Here is a 23,783-nt window from a genome sequence, read left to right as displayed (position 1 = left end):
AGATGAGCCTGGCTGCCGCATTCAGGATGGACTGGAGAGGGTAGAGTCTGGTGCAGGGGAGGCCGATCAGCAACGAGTTGCAGTAATCGAGCCGGGAGTGGATGAGGGCGACAATAAGCGTTTTTAACGTCTCCACAGTGAGAAAAGAGCGGATTCTTGCGATGTTCTTGAGGTGCAGCTGACATGTTCGGGCCAGAGATTGGATGTAGGGGGCAAAAGAGAGATCAGAGTCAAATATGACCCCAAGGCAGCGGGCGTGTTGTCTAGGAGTTATGGTGGCGCCACACACTGAGATGGAGATGTCAGGATGAGGTCGGTTAGTGGAGGGTGGAAATACCAGTAAGTCAGTTTTAGAGAGGTTTAGTTTTAGGTAGAGAGAGGACATGGTGTTAGAGACAGCGGACAGACAGTTAGTGATGTTTTGGAGGAAGGGTGCAGAGATGTCACGGGCAGAGGTGTATAGCTGGGTGTCATCAGCGTACAGGTGGTATTGGAGGCCAAAACTCCTGATGGTTTGTCCAATAGGGGCTGTGTAGATAGAGAAAAGAAGGGGGCCAAGGACCGAGCCCTGGGGGACCCCAACAGCAAGGGGAAGAGGAGGGGAGGTAGAGCCAGCAAAGGAGACACTGAAAGAGCGGTCAGATAGGTTGCTCATCTGTGAATAAACTGTCCTACTGATTCAAAATTTAATCCTGCCTCCTGGAGTCCCTTCTCACCACCGTAACATCTGCACTGAGGTACCACACTACACTCCAGAGGAACAGACAAAATCCTTTTATTTTTCCAATTTTTATTATTATTTTGTCCAGCACAGGTCTGAGCCTGTATACGGACTGGTGTCACAAATTTGACAACTTACCATCTCACCCTATCTGACTTTACGGGTAGCCCAAAGAGCCAAAAATGAAACTATTATTTTTCAACTGCACACCGCCTTCCACTAGTGAGGGAAAGCAGCGGAGCCACCATGACTACCACCATTGCTGCCGACCCCACCACGGTCTGGCATGTTGCACTTGTAAAGTAAGACTATTAAGAAAATCTGGTGCTGGAGTTTTTCATAGTAACCTAGTGATGATTTAAAAACAATGGAGCGGATTTACTATTTCTGGCACAAATTGCCACAAAAATACTGTCTAACATACTTTGCACCTCATTTATGATGTATTTTAAACAATTTTAGATACATTTTTTGACACATCTGACAAAGGGGCATGGTTTTGTGAGAAAGGAAAACGTGGTCTAAATGACCAATGCGAAATGCTAAAAATTGCACAAAATGTTCTGCATAAACTACGTCAACTAATAGGTAGAAAAAAATCAGATTAGGCATATTAAAATTCAACTGATTTATCATTCTCAGGGGCGCTGTAATAAATCAGGCGCTTTTAACCCCTTCCCGCTCCAGGGCGTAAGTCTATGTAGATTGCGGCATGGGAAGGGTTCACAGAGAGAGCGCGCTACCTCTGTGACATCACTGGGCTCCCGCGATATAATTGCAGAGAGCCCGACTGGCTGCCATGGCAACAGGACGCCAGATACTGGCGTCCTGTATTGCCATAGCCTGTGATCGCTGTATAAGCGATAAGGCATTGCAGGGCAGTAGCCCTGCAATGCCCTATCACAGTAATCACCAGTGCTGTACTGTAAGTCCCTCAGAGGGACCCAAATGGTGTATAAAAAAAAGATAATAAAAATGAACAGAAAATGTAAAAAAACCTTTTTTAATGCTTTTTCTCATATTAGCATAAAAATTGGTAAGAAAAAAATTTAAATCCCACATATTTGGTATTGTCGCATCCGTAATGACACGTACAATAAGTTACACATGCCTTTGACTGTGCATGGAAAAAAGCGTTAAAAAAACACTAAAAAACTGAGGCAAAATGCTAATTTTTAGCATTTTGCCTCCCTAAAAACACAATAAAAGTGATCAAAAAAGCTGTATGTACCCCAAAATGGTACCAATAAAAACTACAGCTCGTCTCGCAAAAAAATAAGCCCTCATAGAGCTCCGTACCTAGAAAAAAAAAAAGTTGTAGGACTTTGAATGCAGCGATTTAGAAAAAAAAAGATTTCCAAAAGTTTTTAAGTGGAAAAACCTAAAGAAAAAGTAAGAATTTTGGTATCGTTGTAACCGTACTGGCCCGCAGAAAAAATGGATTGTGTCATTTATGCTGCATGATTAACGCTGTAAAAAAAAAAAAAGTCTATGGCAGAATTGATGCGTTTTCTCTCCCCGTCATCATAAAAAAACTAATTAAAGTTTTACAATATAGTCTATGTACCCAAAAATGGCACCATCAAAAACTACAGTCCGCCATGCAAAAAACAAGCCCTCATACGCCGCGTTGACGGAAAAATAAAAAAGTTATGACTTTTGAAAAATGGAGAAGAAAATCCGCCAAAAATCATTGGGTCCTTAAGCCCAAAATAGGCCATGTCATGAAGGGGTTAAAGATTGTTTATTCTGTAGGTACCTTTACGTGGAGCACTTATTGCTTGAATAATTGCTGGAAACAGAGAATTTGAGCAATAATTAGTTGTCCCATGTATATACAGCCACCAACAGGCCACTGAGCAAGAAATCACTCACTTGTCGGAGTTGTTTGATTTTTAGCTCGAAGCGGCTATCGGCCCATATAAACAGGCAGTCACTCATCTATGAATGACTGCCTGTAGGCAGTGAATGGAGTTGGGTGGCTGAAAGATATCTCCAGCATGCTCCGACCCCAATCTATGAACGACTATCGCTCCTATGTGCAAGTGTAGGAGCTATAGGTGGTAGGATGGCAGATGGCTGTTGGGCGCTGCTTATGCCCGTGCTAACAATTACATGAAAATCATCAACATGTAATCAAATGAATCTAAATCAGGCTAACTTCACACGGGCGAGCGTGATATCAGGCTATGAATCACAGCATTATATATTGCGCCTGCCACCATGTGAATTCCCTGCGGCTGCAAGGCGTTTTTTATATCAGAACAGCCCTGCATCACTTCAGGGATGTAGCGATCCTCTGCTGTGGCGGACGATCGCAGAGTTTCTCTCATTGGTTTCAATGGGGGTCCTAGCACTAGGTGCGATGCTGCCGCCAGCCCCATTGAAAACAATGGGCGCTGCGATGCGAGAGCACGCAGAAAGATAGGGCATCGCTCATGTGTATAATCCCATTCAAAAGAATGGGGTTCATATTTGTGCGTCCCACAGCGCACAAATCTTGCGCAATTTCCCCGCCCGTGTGAAAGCAGCCTTAGAGCAGGACCCCATCTCTTTTGGTCTCTTAAAAAAAAAATCAATGAGTCTAGAGAAACAATGTTGCTTTCAATGTGAACATAATATCCGCTAGTGAAGTTTTGCTGCATCTGACCTCATACTAAGGATACAGTTCTTGATATTTTTATTACTGCGGGACATTTTGGTCTGCTAACAATTAATATTTAGAGATGTGAAGTGCTGGCATTCTGAAATGACTGCTGATTGATTGCAGGATATTATATGGAGATGCAGAAATCTGCTACATCATCGGTCACTTTCCTGTAAAAGGTCTTGAACAAAGTCCCAAACTTCCATCTAGCAGCACTGGCAAGCACAATGTGCAGAGGGGGCAGCAGCTGAGAGCGTGGGTGTGGTGGGATGAAGATGCAAGCCTCCTCCTCCCTGAGGCCAGGATAATAGATCCATGTGGTCCCATAGGGAGGGGCACAATGATGCTCCATGCCGTCTTATAAAGCAGCCTGCTTGAGACACAGACTTTCTCTACAGCTTCTCAGAAGACATAGTGCACAGCATTTCTGTAGCCTAGAGTCTAAAGACAACTTGGAGCAGCAATATCTCCCTCATCATCATGAGTCACTCCGGACTAAGGACCACTTCTACTTCTTATAGACGCACTTTTGGGCCTCCTCTTCTATCCCCAATGTCTTATTCCTCCTCTCGATTTTCAGGGTCAAGGCACTTGGGGAGCCCCTCCCCTGGCCCTTCCACTCGTACCTCATCGACCTTTAGGGTGAGGTCTAGCACCCCTATCCGGGTCGCAGATAGGGTAGACTTTTCAGTGGCCGAGGCTCTGAACCAGGAGTTCCTGACCACACGCAGTAATGAAAAAGCAGAACTGCAAGAACTGAATGACCGGTTTGCTAGTTTCATAGAAAAAGTCCGTTACTTGGAGCAGCAAAATGCTGTGCTGGTGACTGAGATCAACCAAGCCAGGTCTAAGGAACCCACAAGGGCTGCGGACCTGTGCCAACAAGAGTTGAGAGAGTTGAGAAGACAATTGGACGCTCTGGGCAAAGAAAAGGACCATATCCAGGTAGAAAGGGACAACATGGCAGAGGATCTCAGTTTTCTCAAGCAGAGGTGAGAGGCTGGTGGCAGGGTTGGCAAAAGTCTTAAAGGGATCTTCCAAGATAATGCATAATATGAAAATGATATTTTTCAACAGATGGATGATGGGGAACGTGTTGCAAAGTAGTCGAATGACCTTATTGAAAAGTAGTGACAACATACCGTAGCTGCAGGCATATTTTGTGTCTCTGAATTAGAATAAACCAGCGGATGTAAAACTACAACTCTAGGCAGCCAATATGGGGTTAACAACTAGTACCTGTCTTTCAATACTAATTAAGAAATTAGATGCACATGTAAGCATTCATTGTGTTTTGCCTGCATGAATTATTGTGTTTGGGGTCTTTGCAAGAACAACAAATGCTAAATATTTCACTTGGTAGTACCTATAATGCACCCATAATGGGCGTAGCAACATATGTTTGGCTTGGAGTCCCGGAATGTGCAACATACTTCCAAAGGGAATCCAAGTTAGGGTGCTTTCACACAGGCAGAATTATTGTGCAATAACATGTCAGAATTTGCGTTCTGTGGGACCATTCAGCACCAAAATCCACATGCGGGTTATGATGCAGAATGAAAATGGCAGAATTCTGATGGCAATTAGAAGTCCGAATTTTAGTGTGGGATGCCGGGACAGCATATTCCGCCTGTGTGTAAGCACTGTTAAAGATATTTAGATGAGAATATAACTTATTTAGTCTTTATAGCAGTGACATACATGTCCTAAGTGGTGCACTGTGTCAGGCTTCTTACATTGTGTAAAACATACTTGTGGTTAGCCATGATGTGCCGGAGACATGTTTCCAATTTGTCATTGATACAACACTTCATAGACACAAAGACAGTTGAATTATTGACCTTGGCAAATGCCATCTTCCAATAAAGGTCGCACGTATAACACAGTATTAATCTTTCTTAAGATACGTCCTACCCCAGAAGAATGAGCACCTCCAACACAACAGCTAGGGTGTGGTTCTTCCCACAGATGGATACTTGGCATTCGACCTCTCCATCATTCTTCTCCAGTAGAGTTTGTATCCCATATAACTGAGGATAAAAAGAGTATTCTTAATTTTTATGTATCCGTTCTTGCTGTTATTTTAGTTTGTCGTGATGCTTCCTTAGTCCACTTGATTAACTTTTAAAGTTTTTGGAAGTTTTCCCCGGATTGTATTCATTAATGTGGAATAGCAATTCTATCTAAAATTGTGGAAGGACAAAAGATGGTGATTGTAGACTTTTTTGTTCTAGATGTATAGTACTTGTGTTGCTTCAGGTATTCATACTTGTGCTTACTTTTCAGTACCTTCCGTAACATAAAGGAAGCATTTGCACTTTTGTTCTCTTCATTTTCCCACGGCACATGTCACTCAAAAGGTCATTGTGAAGAAAGGGACATGCTTAGTATGCACTTTAATTAAAGCTTACCCAACGACAAAGCATGGCTGTAGATCTGCCATTGTTGAGGTCAATGACATTGGTATTTTTCTTATTAGATGAGTACTAATATAATTTATAATTTCATCCTTCAGGGGACAATGAACCTCAAGTCTGCCTTTTCTGCATTTACTGTGAAGATTCGGGTTAACTTTTGATTCCAGGGAGCAACCATTTGTGGAGAAACTGGCTATAGTGTTCTTAAATTAGATTAGTGATCGCAAAACCCCAAGAATGTATGTCCCCATGATCTATACTTCTTTATCTTACATGAGAAATGCATTAGTCTACCTTTAAATTGGTTTTCCCAGCTGAGACTTTTATGACATGTCAATCAGAGATGTCATAAGGGTCAATCTTGACAGTTGGTCTGCCAGCTGGGACCTCCATCACTCCTAAAAATTAAACTGTCCTGTAATCATCTCCAATATAATGGTGACTTATTAAAGTCAGACTAAGCCTCCTCCTCCCTGAGGCCAGGATAATAGATCCATAGGGAGGGGCACAATATCATTATTGACTCCATTTTCATTGTATCATTATTTATGCAAACTAGGGGTAAAAACACTTCATAGCCTTCTGTAGCACATTATCATGAGCCTTATTTTATATTATATGGTATATTATATGTCTTGATGCTTTGGAATGAGTAAAAGTTAGGGGTGCATGATGCTTGTGCAAATAGCGTTATTCATAGGACGTAATGTATGTAATTTGCATACACATCACCCTAAATTATAAGGTAAATAATTATGACTGGTCTTTGCTATTATATTAGTGCTGTATGTGCTATACTATATATGTCGACCACACCTGCAATATAAGAAAATCTAATGCCTAATTCAGTCATGCAGCAGACAGAAGAAAGTTGCAACATGATGTCACTAAACATGATGTCACCTAATCAAAAATTCAGTTGGTGTAGCGGTGAGTCGGATAGAAGTCATTAAAAATATCAATCACTTAAAGTGATGTGACCTATATAAAGGCTGCTGCTTTTGACCTCTTTGGATATCAAATCGAAGGGGTAGGATAAACCAAGAGAAAGGCAACATAAATGACAGTAAGAGAATTTCGATGTGACTGTCAAAGTGCCCTCCCGATGCCAATGTTAATAGTGAAGAACTGAAGAGAATGCTAAAGGCTGTGATTACACTCATTAACCCAATGAGCATCCCTATAAAGAATACAATGTACAGTGTTGGCTACATTATGTTCAGTCACTTGATTAAAAAAGAACCCCGCACATGTATAAATCATATTGTAATGTCTACTAGATAGCCACTGTCTAAGACAAAAGCAGAAGATGCACGATTTTCTGGTCGGTTTGTCCAATATATAGTGAATATTCTTCTCATTATTTGACACATTAATTAAAAAAAACAAGAAATGGGCCATTGGCACGGACTATGCACTCCTACACCGCCCATCATCAAGGAAGTAATTCTAATCAATTGTGTAAGTAAATGGTTCTAGAGATCGTTAATAACAAGTCTGACCAACAACATATGGCACATATATAAACCACTGATGGCTGCGTTCTATCTTTGTGGGTAGGCGGATCGGCCATCATCGATCACTTTTAGGGTGTGGCAGGGCTTATCCATAAAGATCTGGCAGATGTCCAGCCAGACTGTCTGTGCTAGACCGAACAATCAAGCAGAGTATATGAGCACAGGGGAACAAAAATGAAATAAAAAACGAAATAATATGGTTCCTTTATTTCTTCTCCTTAGGCTAGATGAAGAGATTCACAAGAGAGAAGATGCTGAGAACAATTTAGTTTTATTCAGGAAGGTAAGTCACACTCAGGAGTACATTCAGACGGTGCCTTTGGGGTGTGGTGAGAACCGCACTTGAACAATTGATAAAGATTTTGGCAAAATATTTTTCCCATTTTTGATGTCAAACCATATGCTGTTTTTTAGGTGCCTTTTTGATGCTGTTTTTAACCATACCTCACCCTCACCATCTGAGCACAGCCCAATTCTAAATGCAAACATCCCATATGAGCCCTCTAATATTTTTTTTTAGTGATATACTCAACAAAAAAGCAATAATAAGTTATTATCAAGACCGGCACCAGCATCCGATAAACATGGGTAGGTGCCGAGCACACAGCATCTGGGGTGGTCCACAATGCACAGAAGCACAGGAGGGTAAGGGCCAGGGTTGATAGGTGAGCGCAGCAGTCGGGACGCCTCATTTTAATTTTAAAGTCTGATTAATAAAGTAAAAACAGTACATATTCGTCTTCTCTGTTGCTCCCTGCCAGCTGTAGTTGGCACCACTGTCCAACTTCCAGGTTATGTGATCACATGATCATGGCAAACGCTCCCCGGTCTTAGCTTGGCCTGGGAATGTCTGCAGTGATCATATGTGTCACATGATCGCATAACCCAGAAGTCAGACAGCAGGGACAGTGGCGCCGACTACAGCTGCCGCAAAGCAATAGAGGGGGTGACTGTACTGTTTTTTATTTTATCGCATATTTAAAAGGGGGCAAAAAGTGGCATCTATATGTAAAATTGTCAAAAAGTGGCATCTCTATGTTATAAGGGAGAAGAGGTTGCATATCTATTTTATAAGGGGGAAGAGGTTGCATATATATATATATATATATATATATATATATGGTAAAAAGTAACATATATACTGTATGTAAAAGGTAGAATATCTAAAGCTCCATGCACACAGGATGAGTGTTGGGCAAACGATGCACGACACTCATCCCTGTGTCCCCTGCACAGGAACTAGCAGAGCTGTCTCGCTCATGGAGCAGCCAGCAGGGGGCGGGGCAGTGCAGAAGATTTCTCTGCTCTTGCTCCCCCGCCCCTCTCCATTCACATAACACAGCGGCTGTTCACTACTGAACATCCGCTGTTTAAACTGCACAATGAACTTCATCGCTGATCGTTTATGCAGCGAACGGCTACTGTGATATCTCAATGGTAACATTAGTCCTGTGTAAATGGGCCTTAACAGAGGGCAAGAGGTAGCATTATATCTAAAAGGGGCAGAAGGTGCCCCAATATCTAAAAGGGAGAGATAGGTAGCATTATCTCTGAAACGGAGGAAAAGGGGACATTTTTTCTAAAAGGTGGCACAAGAAGGTATTATTACTGACTGGGGCAAAAGGGGTATTGAAAGAAAAAAGGGGCCCACTGAGCCTATCGCCCAAGGACCCATATGAACCTGTGTCTGGCTCTGACTTTTATAATTTGCTCTATTATCATTTATTTACTTGGGCAATTGTACTTTTGGATGATGGGATCCAGCTCAATAAAATTCACACATGCTTCCATTTAACAACCATAGCCAACCTGATTTTTTTGTTTTCCTGGACAATTTATCTAAAAGTCACAGACAACCAGAATTTTTTACAGACACATCGAAAAACCATAATGAATGATAAAGATTCCAAGCGATCCATGTCTATAGGTATATTCTTGTGCTCCAAATTCAGAAGGGTTAAGCTTGAGCTGCTGGAAGAATCATAGCCTTGTTCGCACTGCATTTTGTGGAATCAACTGATTCTCTCTTTATTAGAAAAAAAGAAATATTTGTATGTTTTTTAGACAAAGACATTGAAAACGAGCCAATCAGCACACCTGACTTAGAAATATGGATAGCTTATGATAATGGATTTCTTATAATTGGTTATTAAAACTTCAACATAAACAGAAGACATAACTATCTATAGGCAGCACTTTCTCCTGGGTCACACCCTGTCTGCATGTTATCTAGTTAGTCTTGAATTAAATACCTCTAGGGTCGTTATTAAGTATAATATATATATATTTCAAATTTGTAATTGGCAGTGTCTTTTAGCAATCATTATTCAGCTAAGTATATACATTGCCCATGCATTATATAGCGGTGTACGCAATAAATGCGCACACACACAAACATATATATATATGTTTGTGTGTGTGCGCATTTATATATATGTATATGTAGAGAGAAAGATATATACATATCAATTGAAAGAGGTCATTATCATTTATTTTATTGTTGAACGGCTTTATATTTTAATAGATAGAGTCCCCTTTCTGATTCCTCATCCTTCAAACCCCCCTGGGGATGGAGGGGAAGGGGGGGGGGATTTGCTTTAGCAGCAGTTCATCCTTGTGTGGGAAGGAAAGGAAAGACACAGTTAATTGCTCTCTTATCCATGGAGTCTATTGGGGACCTTGAATTTCTCTAATTGCATTAGTCAGCACATAGGCATACACCTTATAGCAGAGAGAGAAAAATCGAAAAGAATCATTTAGATAGAACAAAGGCAAGATGATGTGTGAGAGAACACTATGGCTCCTCTCACACAGACATAATAACCTGCTCAAGTACCACCAGCCTCAAATAATCCACAGACGCATCTAATATCTTGGAAAAAAGTACCCTATTTTTAAGGACAGTCTAGAAATTTCTGTATGGTTGCCACCTCTGGTTGTTTCTGACCGCTAGAGTCCCACTCATCATGAGAACAAGACCCCAAGTGTCCTTGAATAAACAGGCTGGTGGTTATGTGTGTACACTACTGTTCCATTCATTTCAATGGGACTGCCCGAGATAGTTAAGTTAGATACGAGAGCTTAGCTATCAAACAGCTGATCAGCAGGGATCAGGAAGCACACAGCTCTGTAAATTGCACAGTGGCCTGGGTTGGTACTGCAGTCAATCGGATTCAACAAGCAGTACCAACCCAAGCCACTGCACAATGTACAGAGCTGTCTGCTTCCTGCATCAAAATATCAGTGGGACTTCCCATTTAAACATAAGCTCTGTGTAAAATAATCAAGTCATCTTATTACTGTTTTAACGAAAGAGTATAAATACATATAGTGTATAGCTAATTTTCCCATTATTTGATAGGATGTAGATGATGCAACCCTTTCCCGATTGGAGCTTGAAAGGAAGATTGAATCTCTCATGGATGAAATAGAATTCTTAAAGAAACTTCATGAAGAGGTAAGTCTGTAATAGTCATAGCAACTTTTACTATTTTTGCAACAGGGTTGTTTTACAAAAATTCTCTAAAAATTTCAATTTCAAGCAGCTAAAAAGTGCTGGATTTGACTGTGTTTTCTCCTCATGAGAAAAACCGCAGTATTGGGACCCCCTTTCTTATTCATCATGGGGTCCCCATCAATCAAGAATACCTTTTTCTGCAGATGCCCCTTTATAACCTCTTTCCATCACAGCCATTTTTTTACGCTGCCGCTTTTTTTTTTTGATCCCCACCTTCCAAGGACTTCTTTTCCGGGAGAAAACTTGTATTTTTAGGCACCTTTCACACAGGCGGAACTAGTCTGCCAGGACACACTGCAAGACACTGCTGCAAAATTCTACATCACAATCCACAGGTCTAAGTGCAGATTTTGATGCGGAATTGCAGGTAGATTTTCAATTCTGCATCAAAATCCACAGGTAGCCATGCGGATTTTGGTGTATTTACCACGTCTTGCGATGCATCTTCTTTCCATGTGAAAAATCCCTTAGGCCTCATGTCTACGGGGAAAATCAAATCCACTGCGGTTTTGTAACGCGGATTTGGGCTGCGGATGCACTGTAATTGTCTTTTTTTTTTCATGCGGGTGATCAATTGAGCTATGTGCTCTATGTGCTCCCGCACGCGTGATCCGCACCTAAATGGAGCATGGCCATTTTTTTGCATGCTCCAGAAATGTTTAAATTCACTTTTATTGACCATTCGCGGGTATTTATCTACCCACGGGTGGTCAATGCATTCCTATGGGGCGCAGATCCGCGTGCGGGAAAAACGCTCCAGATTTTAATTCTTAATTTGCCCATTGACATGAGGCCTTAAAAGGGTTTTCCAGCTATAAATTCATCTGATCGGCAGGTAAGCCCCAATGATCAGTTATTGATAATCTTAATGATAGGTCATCAATCATTAAGTGCTAGAAGATCACCTTAAGGGCTTATTCAGACGACCGTATATCAGCCGGGTATTCACGCTGGCCGATATACGGCGTCTCTCTCTCTGCAGGGGGAGGAGGCTGGAAGAGCCGGGAGCAGTGCTCTGAGCTCCCACCCCCTCTCCGCCAACTTTCCCCCCCTTCTCCGTCCCCCTGCACTATTTGCAATGATGGAAGGCAGGACAGGGGCGGAGGCAATTCCCGTAACTTAGCCCCGCCCCGCCTCCTCTCGTTGCAAATAGTGCAGAGGGGCCGAGAGGGGGTGGAGAGGGTTCCAGCCTCCGACCCCTGCAGAGAGAGACACCGTATATCGGCCGGCGTGAATACCCGGCTGATAGACGGTCGTCTGAATAAGCCCTAATAGTACCATTTAATTTGTGATAAAATGTATTGAAAGTTTAAAAAAAATTGGAAATGGAGTCAAATTGAAGAAAAAGGCCTTTGAGACATTTTTTTGGTGATTTTATTTTTACAACATTCACTGACTGGTAGAAATGACATGATAAGTTACTTCAACAGGCCAGAACGAGGATGGCAATACCAATTTTATGTATTTTTTTTGTTATGTTTTACTAGTTTAAAAAAACCCAAAACATTCCTTTTTATATAAAAAAAAAAAATAGCGCTCTGTGGCCAAACTAATGGCTCATTACTCTTTTATTTTTCCAGCAATGGAGCTGTGTGAGGATTTCTATTTTCCTGGGCTCTAGTTTTTATGGGAAGTATTTTGGGATACACAAACATTTTCATCGCATTTAAATCCCTTATTTTATAGCAGCGACGTGACCTCAAAACAACAATTTTGGCATTGTGTATTTTTACATTTATTCACCATGTGAGTTAATTAAAGTTATACAGTATTTTATTAGCTCTGCCTTTTTTTTAGATGCGACAATACCAGTGATTTTTTCATATTGTTTATATTTTTATTATGTAAAACGTGTGGGGTTTTTGAACTTTTTATAAACCTTCCACATATATATTTTAAAGTTTTTTAACTTTTGTGTTTTGCATTTTATTTAATCACTTAATGGGAGACTTGAACATACAATTTTTTGATTATCTGCATAATATGCTGCAATACTTTTGTATTACATTGTATTTTCCCTTGGCTGTCATTTTACAACACACTGCCAGACGCAGGTTCTCGTACATGAACTAATTTCAGATGAAGATGCTGGTGCGATGTTGAAACGCGTAGCCAATAAATCTTTGCATCTCAATCTTGGGTCTTCTGTCTTCAGTGTGCCTGGATTTTCCCCACATTCCTACCTATTGCTGCTCTGAAAACAAGTTTTTGCATTCCATTAGGAAGGCAGCTGCTTTACTTTGACAAGCCACATAGCGTGTTGTGCCGCTACACACCCTCCGCAATTAACCCTATTCCAACTGCTGCATTTCGGTTCATTGAGTATCACACCTGCTGCACATAGTTTTTTTTATACAGGTACTAGAAGTATTTTCTAGGTGCCTGGCTGTGAAGAAAACCGAATGGCACCCTACAATCATGTAGTGGGGAGGCGATCGGGGAATAGAGCGAGTCCCCTCCCTCTGTCTATCCATTCAGATGCCACAGTCAGCATTGACTGCAGCATCTAAGAAGTTATATTGCTGTTTGCTAGCTGTACAATAAGGATGGCACCCAAGGCCATTCCATTCTCCCCTTCCGCCATTATGATGATAATATACAGCAAATATCAGGAAGGGGTAAATGGAGTATTCCCATCTCAGACATTTATGCCATATCCGTAGATTATGCCATAAATGTCACACAGTTGCGCATCCCACCTCTGGAACCTACACCAATGTTGAGAATAGGGATGCCCTGCCTGAAGAGATGGGTGCTGGCTTCAACATCAAGGCAGAGAATAAATGGAGAAGTGGCCATTCATGTGCGTGACTCTCTCCATTCACTTCTATGGGCATTATGGAGAGATTCTGTTTGCATCAGACTCTTAGCCGCAAAGATGAATTTTTATACATTTTTTTCATAAAACATTACATGTTAATGCAAAATTATTTGAGTTGAACTGGGTGGTGGATAAGAATACTGAAGTTTGTAATGTCATCCCAACACAGGAACTCCAAGATGTGCAAGTCTCTGTACAGGTACAACCAATTCATATGGAAATCGAAGCAACAAAGCAACCCGACTTGACCTCTGCTCTTCGGGACATTCGCAGCCAATATGAGAGCATTGCTGCCAAGAATTTGCAAGAGTCTGAGGAGTGGTATAAATCCAAGGTAAGTAGAAAATGTGGATGTGTAAGGACGGGGGGTACATGTACATGTGATATGTACTACATTGTTTTCTCTTGTTCCGCTGAGCACTGGTGTGAGACTACTTTAAGAGAGGGTAGGAGCGAAAACCGACGGGAACTCGGGAGGTAGGCAGAGCGTGTCGGATCTTGGAGAAGTAAAGACATGCTGTGTAAGCTCTCCAGTGAAGTTGTATTACCCTATGGGCGTGAAGAGAAAGAGAACTTTATGCACCAAGTTCTCTGGGCCGCTGCTTCCTTTCTCTTCCCCCTCTTTCTTTTGACTAAGCATCACGGTCCAGCCTGACAACTGGCTTTTGTTCCAGTTTTGCTTCGGTTAAACACACGTTGTTCAGCATCATGGAGTCTGATGGCTATTAGTGCTTCCAACACGACCTGCTAGCTCCTGCAACCTCGCAAACTTAGTTCCAACCCAGCCCAGTCCTGAACCCATTTGGCCGTAAGCTGGCCATGAGGGCCTACTGGCACAAAGTACTCAACCAGCTCAGAGCCTCCCTTCGGAGGGTAGAGACGCACCCAACCTAAATTTTTCAACCAAATTACAGATGAGATATAAAATAGATGACAAATAGACCAATTATATATTGAGATGAAGTAAATGTAATTAGTAGTTTACTCGCAAAATGTAGTAAAAAAAAGTTGAATAAACTCAGTAAGCCCATGATATTTGTATCCAAGCATATACCGGTAAGTGAACTGGTGTGACATCATTCGAGTCAATGTTGTTGACATCATTGCGGTTTAGTCTTTAATTCCTCAATCAGCACGCTGTATTAGTCATGCTATAATATATGGTAGAGAAATAAGTTATCAACATGTCTTAGGTATTCAAATATAATTTGTTCTGTTAATTGCTCTATAGTTTGCTGACTTATCAGATGCTGCAAACCGGCATAATGAGGCACTACGTCAAGCCAAGCAGGAGATGAACGAATCCCGACGACAGATTCACAGCTTAACCTGCGAGATGGATGGACTTAAAGGAACAGTGAGTATTTTCTTTTTATCTAACCTGCTTTTATATGTCTACCTCTCTACCCATTGTTTTAATTCTGTTTTTGAACAATACCCAAACCTTGGTTCTGACAGTGAGGGCCTTTTGACACAAGTGAGCGAAAGTTCATATAAAACGGAATCATAATCATTCAGTGTAAATATGGTCAATAATTAGTTTACTTATTGTTCATCATTCATTTTTTGGCCCTCGTAAACAGTGGGGTAAAACAATACCAGGTATGGCCACTGCAGGTTGTCTGTGTGGCAGGTGAAGGATGTCTCTAATTGTTAATCAAGAGGCACCTGACGAGGTTTTGTTAAAGTAGTGGGCATCTACTCCCAGTCAGCTTGAGGCTTCTGGGTAAGATAGATGTGAAACCCAGACTGTATGGGGAAGAGACTCTCTGGACTGCCGGAAGAGAACTGGTAACAGACTTTGTTTATGATAATGCTGAGGTGATGTTGAGGCATTAGGCCTGATGAACAAAGAGACTGTTTAGTTAGTGGCCAGATGGCAAGGCATTTATATTTCTGCTGGTTGACTATACAAAGTGAAGTGCTGTGAACCGTGGTTATGATGCAATAAAGCTGTCAGGCGCCAGATTTTACGACAGTTCTGGTTATCCATTGAATTTACTGAGAGTCATCACCATCTTATATGGAGACGATGGTGGCCCCGAGAAGTGCCTAATCCCCTATTGTCACAACAGGCAGTCATTCATTTATGAATGACTGCCTGTTTGCCCTGAATGGAGCCTGGCGGCCAGAAGAGATCTCCGGCAAGGTCCGCCTCCATTCAGTGAGTGATTATGCCTTATGCCACTGTATACGTAGACTGTGGCATCTGTGGGAGGTATTTAGCAAAATAATCTAACTTATACCTCATCGGACACTGCAAACTGCAGTACAAAAGCAATCATTTAAGACTGAATAATAACATTAGCATGTTCGGTGGGTTGTTCTCCACGTGGCTTTCCTCCCTATGAGTCTCACTTACTAACACACCCTTTCTGCTTCCCATGGGTGCAATTCACGTTCAAAGAGAGGCAAGCGGAGACCACATTGTGCAGGAATAACTACACTGACAACTCAATTAGTGCACACAACAACTCTGGTTCTCTGGAGGTGCAGCACTAGCTAGATATTTCTACTACAAGAACTACGAGAGCTCATAGACTTTTATAGAGGCACTTACAAATTTTGATTAGGTTGCTTTTATAATATATGTTTCTTCTGATAAGTCAAAACTACAAAACTAGGAGTGGGTGCAAAACTTTCCATTATATTTTACTGTGTAGTTTCCACTTCTGGTGTGTTGACTAAAGGTTCTTTTACAGGGGCTGATAATCATCGATCCGGAAAATTCCACAGATTTTGCCCAACAATTGGGCTATGTAAAAGGATCACTGACCTCCAAAGAATGAGGGAATGCTCATGGTTGGCTGGTTGTTCAAATTTAGCAAGCATAAAAATGAGCACTGATTGGCCGTACATTACCCCCTTGAGAACAGAGAAATGTACAGCTGGCCTACGGGAAAGGATGATCATACTAGGGATTGTATGTCCCCATAAGCCATTTCTGAGCCCAGTAAAAGTTAATTAAACGAGCGCTAATTGAAACACTCGTTAGATTGGATCACAAATTCTGCCGGTCTTAGTGGACCCTTACAAATACTGATGTAAAATATGCAAATGTGCACTCTTATTACATACCCTCCCTGTGCTTTTATATCCTAATCATTGATTTTAGTGAGAGTTGTGCTTGCAATTACAAGCGCTATACAGAGGTCAGAGTAGTGGCTTCTGCTCCGACACGTGTATTTGTGGCACTGTCAGCGGGCGCACAATCAGTTGATGGTTCAGGGTCCGGAATGGCGGACCCCAGTCGATCAACTATTGATGACCTATCCTGAGGAGCGGTCATCCTCCCTGGAAAACCTCTTTAAGTGGATACATGGTTTATTCTCCTCTCTAGAATGAAGCTCTGCTCCGTCAGATGAGGGACATGGAAGAACAATTTGGGCTAGAAGCAGGAAATTACCAGGATTCAATTGTACGTTTGGAGCAAGAAGTGCAACATATGAAAGAGGAAATGGCCCGTCACTTGAGGGAATATCAAGATCTCCTCAATGTCAAGATGGCATTAGATATTGAGATTGCAACTTACAGAAAACTCCTGGAGGGAGAAGAAAGCAGGTAAAAGTTTGTTAAGTCAATGTACGGTAGGTAGTCAGTGTTATGGGAGGGTTAACAATGCAGCATTAGATAACAATATATACCTTACATACATACTGTAACAGTGTTGGGATTATATCCCCTTGCCTTCGTCATCATGTTTAACAAAATGTATCATCATGTTGATTACTGGTAGTTTTTTTTTTTTTTTTAACATTGGTTATCTGATTCACAACACAAATTTTCAATCCTCCAATGGTGAAGCCTACAGACATCAGATTGGACGTTTCTCCTAAAATAGAACTGGCTGTACTTTTTTAGAAATACAATTTCTAATTCAAGCTTTTCTCTTTTTCAGGATTGTCGTACCGATTCATTCCATGACCTCCCTTAGTATTAAAAGCCCAGGTAAGTGATTCTCTTTCATTCTCCTTTAAGTGTATCTCTATAATTGCATGTCAAAGTCATATTGTAAAAGGTACCACCTGACAGAGTGAAGACAGCGGTCATCTCAATATATCTTATAGATCTAAACAAATTCCCTATCTTTGGTTTATAGATTTAGATTTTCTTTGAAGTTTATTCATTTTGAACATGAGACTCCGATGAATCATTAAAGGGAATCTGTCACCTTGGAACCTACGTTATGGTGCTATTCGGGGAGGTGACGGGGAACCGTGGGAAGTATTTCTTTATGCTTACCCACTCCCTTATTCCTGAGATGTCCACTGGTGAAGTCTGTGCACGGTCCAAAAATTTGACTCCTTTCATACAGATGTGCATACGCTCTTCCATAGAGTTTTATGGGAGTGCACACACATAGTAGTCCCCGTCACTTTCCCAAACAGCAACATAAGTTTATAGTGCTGTTCAGTGGTGAGAGGTTCCCATTAAGGTGGCTATACAAATTCATTGAATACTATTCAAAACTGCAAATTTCTGCAGGTCTGGTCGATGATCTAATGTGTATGAGGGCCTTTTGACTCATACACAGCAGATATGCCAACAGCAGATATCAGGGGGAGTTAATGATTGGGTGGGTGAATTTCAATTGCCTGATCCTTACACTCCCACGGAGTTATAGTCTGAACAAAGTTTCTCCAGAACATGTTAAAGGTCCTTAAAGGGGTTGTATCAAGTTCTAACGTTATCCCCTATCCACACGATCCCCAGAATGGGGTCCTGACTAGAGATGAGCGAGCACGCTCGGTAAGGGCAGTTACTCGAGTGAGCCTCGCTCATCTTGAGTAACTGCCTTCTCCTCCGAGCGTGCTCGGGAGGGCAGCGGGGGAAAGCAGAGGGGAGTTTGGGGGGGGGGTTTGAGAGAGATCTCCCTCTCCCCCCCACCGCCGCCCCCCGAGCACACTCGGAGGAGAAGGCAGGCTCGCTCGAGTAACTGCCCTTACCGAGCATGCTCGCTCATCTCTAGTCCTGACAGGTCTTACATAAATTAAGTGGAGGTCGTGCGTGCCACCACACCATTCATTTCATTGTCATGTACTCAGCAATGTCAAAAGCTGTCACTGAAATGAATGGAGTGGTGGTAACTTCTTCTTCAGTCATGCGGATCCCCATTCTCCGGATCATGTGGATAACTTTATATCTTGGTACAACCCCTTTAACTGATCTTTTCAATGCTTTTTTTGTCAATTCTCCAACATATCAGTACTGAAATCCAGCATGCTTTTCTCTTATCGCTCAGCAGCTCCTGAAGTAGACCGCAGCTCTGAAGTTCATACCAGAAAAACTGTTGTGATTAAAACTATTGAGACTCGAGATGGAGAGGTGAGCTCTACTGTCTATAGAGTGCCAAAAAACGCCTTTATGGATGTCAGTTTTAGACTGTATAGCTCTTGCCTAGCAGTAGCCATGTTTATTTTGCCGATTTTGGCATTTTAAAGGTCAAAACTGAACTGTTGTCCCAACTGAATAAGTAAGGATAAAGGTGCCTGGCAATCGGCTGCTGACCCCCAGCTATATACCGTCAATGCAGAGCAATTGCAGAAATATATTGGCACCCGTTCTAATGACTTGATAACCATGTAAGAGATGGTTGCATCAAGTCCACCTGAACAGGAAGTAGCTCTCCAATCTGCCTCTTAGGATATATCTCCATTGGATGAAAGCGCTATGGACTTTCTGTGTGATTTTCTTCTCCATTTTTCAAAAGTCATAACTTTTTTATTTTTCCGTCGACGCGGCCGTATAAGGGCTTGTTCTTTGCGTGGCGAACTGTAGATTTTATCGGTGCCACTTTCGGGTACATAGACTATATTGTAAAACTTTTATTATTTTTTTTATGATAGCAGGGAGAGAAAAAGCATCAACTCTGCCATAGATTTTTAAAAAAATTTTTTTGCAGCGTTAATCGTGCAGCATAAATGACACAATCCATTTTTTCTGCGGGTCGGTACGGTTACAACAATACCAAAATTCTTACATTTTTTTTAGGTTTTTCCACTTTTCTGCAATAAAAACCCTTTTATTTTGGAAATCTTTTTTTTTCTAAATCGCTGCATTCAAAGTCCTGTAACTTTTTAATTTTTTTATGTACAGAGCTCTATGAGGGCTTATTTTAATTGGTATTATTTTGGGGTACATAGGGCCTTTTGATCACTTTTATTGCGTTTTTAGGCAGACAAAATGCTAAAAATTAGCATTTTGCCTCAGTTTTTCAATGTTTTTTTAACACTTTTTTCCATGCACAGTCAAAAGCATGTGGAACTTATTGTATGCGTCGTTACGGACGCGACAATACCAAATATGTGGGTTTTTTTTTTTACCTTTTTTATGCTTTTATGAGAAAAAGCATAAAAAAAAGTTTTTTTAAACTTTTTTTTACATTTTTCTTTTTTATTCATTTTTCTTTTCTTTTTTTTTACACAATTTGTGTCCCTCTGGGGCACTTACAGTATAGCACTGATGATCGCTGTGATAAGGCATGGCAGGGCAGTAGCCCTGCCATGCCTTATCGCTTATACAGCGATCACAGGCTATGGCAATACAGGACGCCAGTGTCTGGCATCCTGTTGCCATGGCAACCAGCCGGGCTCTCCCTCTGTGAACCCCTCCCATGCTGCGATTTACATGGATCGCGGCAGGGAAGGGGTTAACAGCGGGGTTCGCATCTCCGATTGCCGACTCACAGCCGGCTCCCACTGCGGGATAGCGCGAGATCATAAGTGATCTTGCGCTAAGCCCAGGACGTAAGTTTACGCCCTGTTGTGGGAAGTACCCTGCTGCCAGGACGTAAACTTACGCCCTGGAGTGGGAAGGGGTTAAAAGGGTTTTCCGAAGCCATAGATAAAAACTACGTGCAACAAAGATAGGGCAAGACCTATCTTTTCTCAGGCATAGTATTAATGCGTGAGAGTTCCGATAGTGAAAACAAAACCACTGAAATCCATGGTTTTGTTTCGTGTTTTTCACAGCTGCAAAATATGCCAAAAACACGGTCATGTGAAGAAGCCCTGAGTTTGTCAGACTGATATCAGGTTCTCCTGTGCGAATCCAGCCTTAGGGTGCTTGAGGGCGGATTTAGACCGTGATAATCATGGCCGCATAACAGGACAAAACGAAAGCACTGATTTCAATAGGATTTCAGTAGTTTATTTTCACGAATGGGATTTTCGCCCATTAATTGTATGGCTGAGAAGAGATAGGACCGCCCTATCTTACCCGCACATAGTGAATACTACATGCGGGAAAGTTTGGGTGGCACCTAACTTCCTACGGCTTTTTTCAAACTCCTGCGTTCTAGCGTGGAGTTTGAGAAGCCAGTGAAGGACTTCCCCTCGTTCCACACCTACATTGCAGAATATTCAGCACAAAATGTGCACAGCTAACATGCAGATTTTGATGTGGAATTGAAACCCAAACGCTCGGTATCATAGATTCTTTTGATGCTTGAAGTTCGAGTTAGGAGACGTGCGATAAGATTGAGACACACTTCTTTAATAAGGAAGGAAAAAAATTGGCCAAAATGTGTGACAGGCAGGCTTATTATACATATATTTCACATATAAACACACACAGGCAAACTTTAACACACATACACATAGATACACATATGTTTGCTTCCATTCTGTCCGGTTTCCATTTTCTATTACGGACAAATATTGCTGCAGACTGGGCGTTCCAGGAGGGGGCGGATGGAATGCTGCAGCTACTATTAATGTGGCGAGGGTGACCTCTGGGTCCTCTGGCTTAGGGGCCAGGTCGCAGTTGCAACCCCTGCGACTCTTATAGCTATGCCCCTGCACATATGTAGATGAGCTCTTTGCTGCCTCTTGTCATGAGCCACAGTGTAGCCTCGTTCGTCAGTATGATCACACTGAAAGGAGTTAGTGGAGGGGAACTGGCAGCAGCTCCTTCTCCTGGCCGAGGTCCGCCTGTTGAGTACCTCTGCTCCAGTGTTTTTTCAGTGCACATTGAGGGCTTTGGATGCACATGCGCCCGGAGCCATGAAGGGGGGCAGAAGTTGAAGGAATCACCGCTAGGGACGTGATAAAAAGGCATTATCAGCACACCGTGTGACCAGCTGTCAGAGTTGTGGATTCCGACAAGAAATGTATTAAATGTACATTATTAAAATCATATTGCTATAACATTAGTGAGAAGTTAAATAAGTGAAATATTTCCCCCCCCCCACACACCCCTCTTGACCTCATATATATGTATAATACTAGACAGATAGTATTTAACCCTTTTTTGTCTTATCTTTACATACAGCAAGTTGTGACCGAGTCGAGGAAGGAGCAGGCTTCTGATGGGGAGAAGTAGAACTACATCTAGAAACCTCGTACCCATATAACACCCCTAAATATCACAACGCTGAAGAACGTGGAGCAGCCTGTGCTATACTTAATAAGTGTGACCGTTTTAACTTCGAATGTCATGTACGTGGCATTCAGGTCTTACCGATATTCTTTGCTGTCATGGTAAAACATCTCTTAAGTGCCTATGTCCCAGATTGTGTTCTGTCTTTTCTAATGATTTCTCAGACCATGAACGTTCTGTATGTGATATATTTTCCCATTCACCTTCTCACCTCCTGAGAATATTTGACCAAGATTGAAATGTAATAGGTTCAATATTTGCGTTCATTCTACACCCATATATCAAATAACTGAGTTACATTAGTGTATGTCATGAGCAAAGAAAGTTAACATTTGTCTCCGAAGAGCTCACAAACATCCCAAGTTTCGCAGTATGTCCTCCCTGCCCTTCTTTACACTTGACCACATACACACAAGCTCGCTGTTTGGTTTTGGGCTCCGCTGCTAGCCAAAACAGGAAATGCTTTAAGGACAAGATAGCTGTAAAGCGACTTTGGTGCTATATACTTCCTTCCTGTCTGTATCGAATGGGACTACCCTTTAGAATTGTAGCAATGTACTGTACATGTGCCATGTCTGCTTAACCAGCTAATAAAACCTTAGCAGCAACTAACTGCAAAGCGTCAGATCACTTTATTTTGCTGGATGTGTATATGTGTCATTAGTGAAGACGCTGCGGAAGAAGCACTTTTATCCATCTACCATATGCATTGAAATTAAAGGGCCACTCCGACAAGAACATATTTTTCCATCCATGCACCTCTCACCTGATTACCGGTCTCCTCTGTATATTGCAGTCACTTCCATGCAGTGCAGCCTCCAGTATGATGCTTTGTAGGCACCATCTTGATGCTGATTTCACACGGGAGTATTGTCATTGCACGTCTAGCACGCAACTTTTCCATATGCGACATGTAATGCCCCCCCCCCCCCCGAGCACGCTTGGACCAGTAAGCAGTTACTCAAGATGAGCGATGCTCGCTCCAGTAACTGCTGTTTCTGAATGTGCTCGCTGACCTCTATATATAAAGCTAAGTAAATCTCAGCTAGAATTAAAATCACATGAACACCTGAAGATCAATTTGCATAAAGTGTTAATGGCCATTAACACTTTATCATCTTCATTTGCATGTAAAAGAGCCTCAAGGAGCTGTTTGCAAAGCCCAGCTTGTGATTAACCACACACCCAGCTGTGCACACAGCTGCACTGTACTGTTTGCAGCTGAAGGAAGATTACATTATTATCTGCCGACTCCCATGGAGATAACAGCGTGCAGTCTACTGAGAAATAAATGTGTTTGCTTTACCTTTCAGTACCTGAAAGATGGATTTTAGAAACACATATTTCCTTAGTGCCTCAGTTGTTTAATCAAGGTTTCTGTCAGAGCTATTTTTGATAAAAAAAACTCAGTGCAATCTTGTTGGACCACATGATCAATGTGATCCATCAGGTGCCACTCGGATCCACCATACAATTAATCCGGTACACTAGCTTTGCTTTCCTTATGAACCGTAGCAAGATATGAGAAGAGCCTTAGGCCTCATGACCACGGGGAAAATCAGGCCCGCCGTGGATTCTTCATGCAGAATCCCGCAGAGGGTCCCACCTTTCCCGCGGACATGCGGCCTAAAAATAGGAATTACTCACCTGTCCGGACGCTGCGGATCTGCCCTCCGTCGCGGCCGGATCTTCTTACTTCGGCCCGGTGAATGTGCTCGGCACACCGGTAGCGTGCCGCGCGCATGCGCTGTGCACTCTTTTTTT

At 42.0% G+C, this 23,783-nt stretch overlaps 1 protein-coding gene across 2 annotated transcripts; it reads left to right on the top strand.

The window, feature by feature from the left end:
• Positions 1–3,752: 3,752 nt before the first annotated feature.
• PRPH (peripherin) lies at positions 3,753–22,631 on the top strand. Of its 2 annotated transcripts, none has more exons than XM_066594061.1 (9): positions 3,753–4,360; positions 7,525–7,585; positions 10,664–10,759; positions 13,810–13,974; positions 14,872–14,997; positions 16,981–17,201; positions 17,539–17,588; positions 18,886–18,965; positions 21,912–22,631. In XM_066594061.1, the coding sequence occupies exons 1-9, from the start codon at positions 3,849–3,851 to the stop codon at positions 21,960–21,962; spliced, it is 1,362 nt and encodes a 453-aa protein (XP_066450158.1). In that variant the 5' UTR covers positions 3,753–3,848; the 3' UTR covers positions 21,963–22,631. The 2 variants fall into 2 exon arrangements, with proteins under 2 accessions (XP_066450158.1, XP_066450157.1); XM_066594060.1 differs by having other exon boundaries at positions 18,883–18,965.
• The last annotated feature ends 1,152 nt before the right edge of the window (positions 22,632–23,783 follow it).

Source organism: Eleutherodactylus coqui, chromosome 1, assembly GCF_035609145.1.
Source record: "Eleutherodactylus coqui strain aEleCoq1 chromosome 1, aEleCoq1.hap1, whole genome shotgun sequence".
Classification (NCBI taxonomy): Eukaryota; Metazoa; Chordata; class Amphibia; order Anura; family Eleutherodactylidae; genus Eleutherodactylus; species Eleutherodactylus coqui.
The sequence above is the reverse complement of the archived record's forward strand: the minus strand, read 5'-3'. Positions and strand labels throughout refer to the sequence as shown.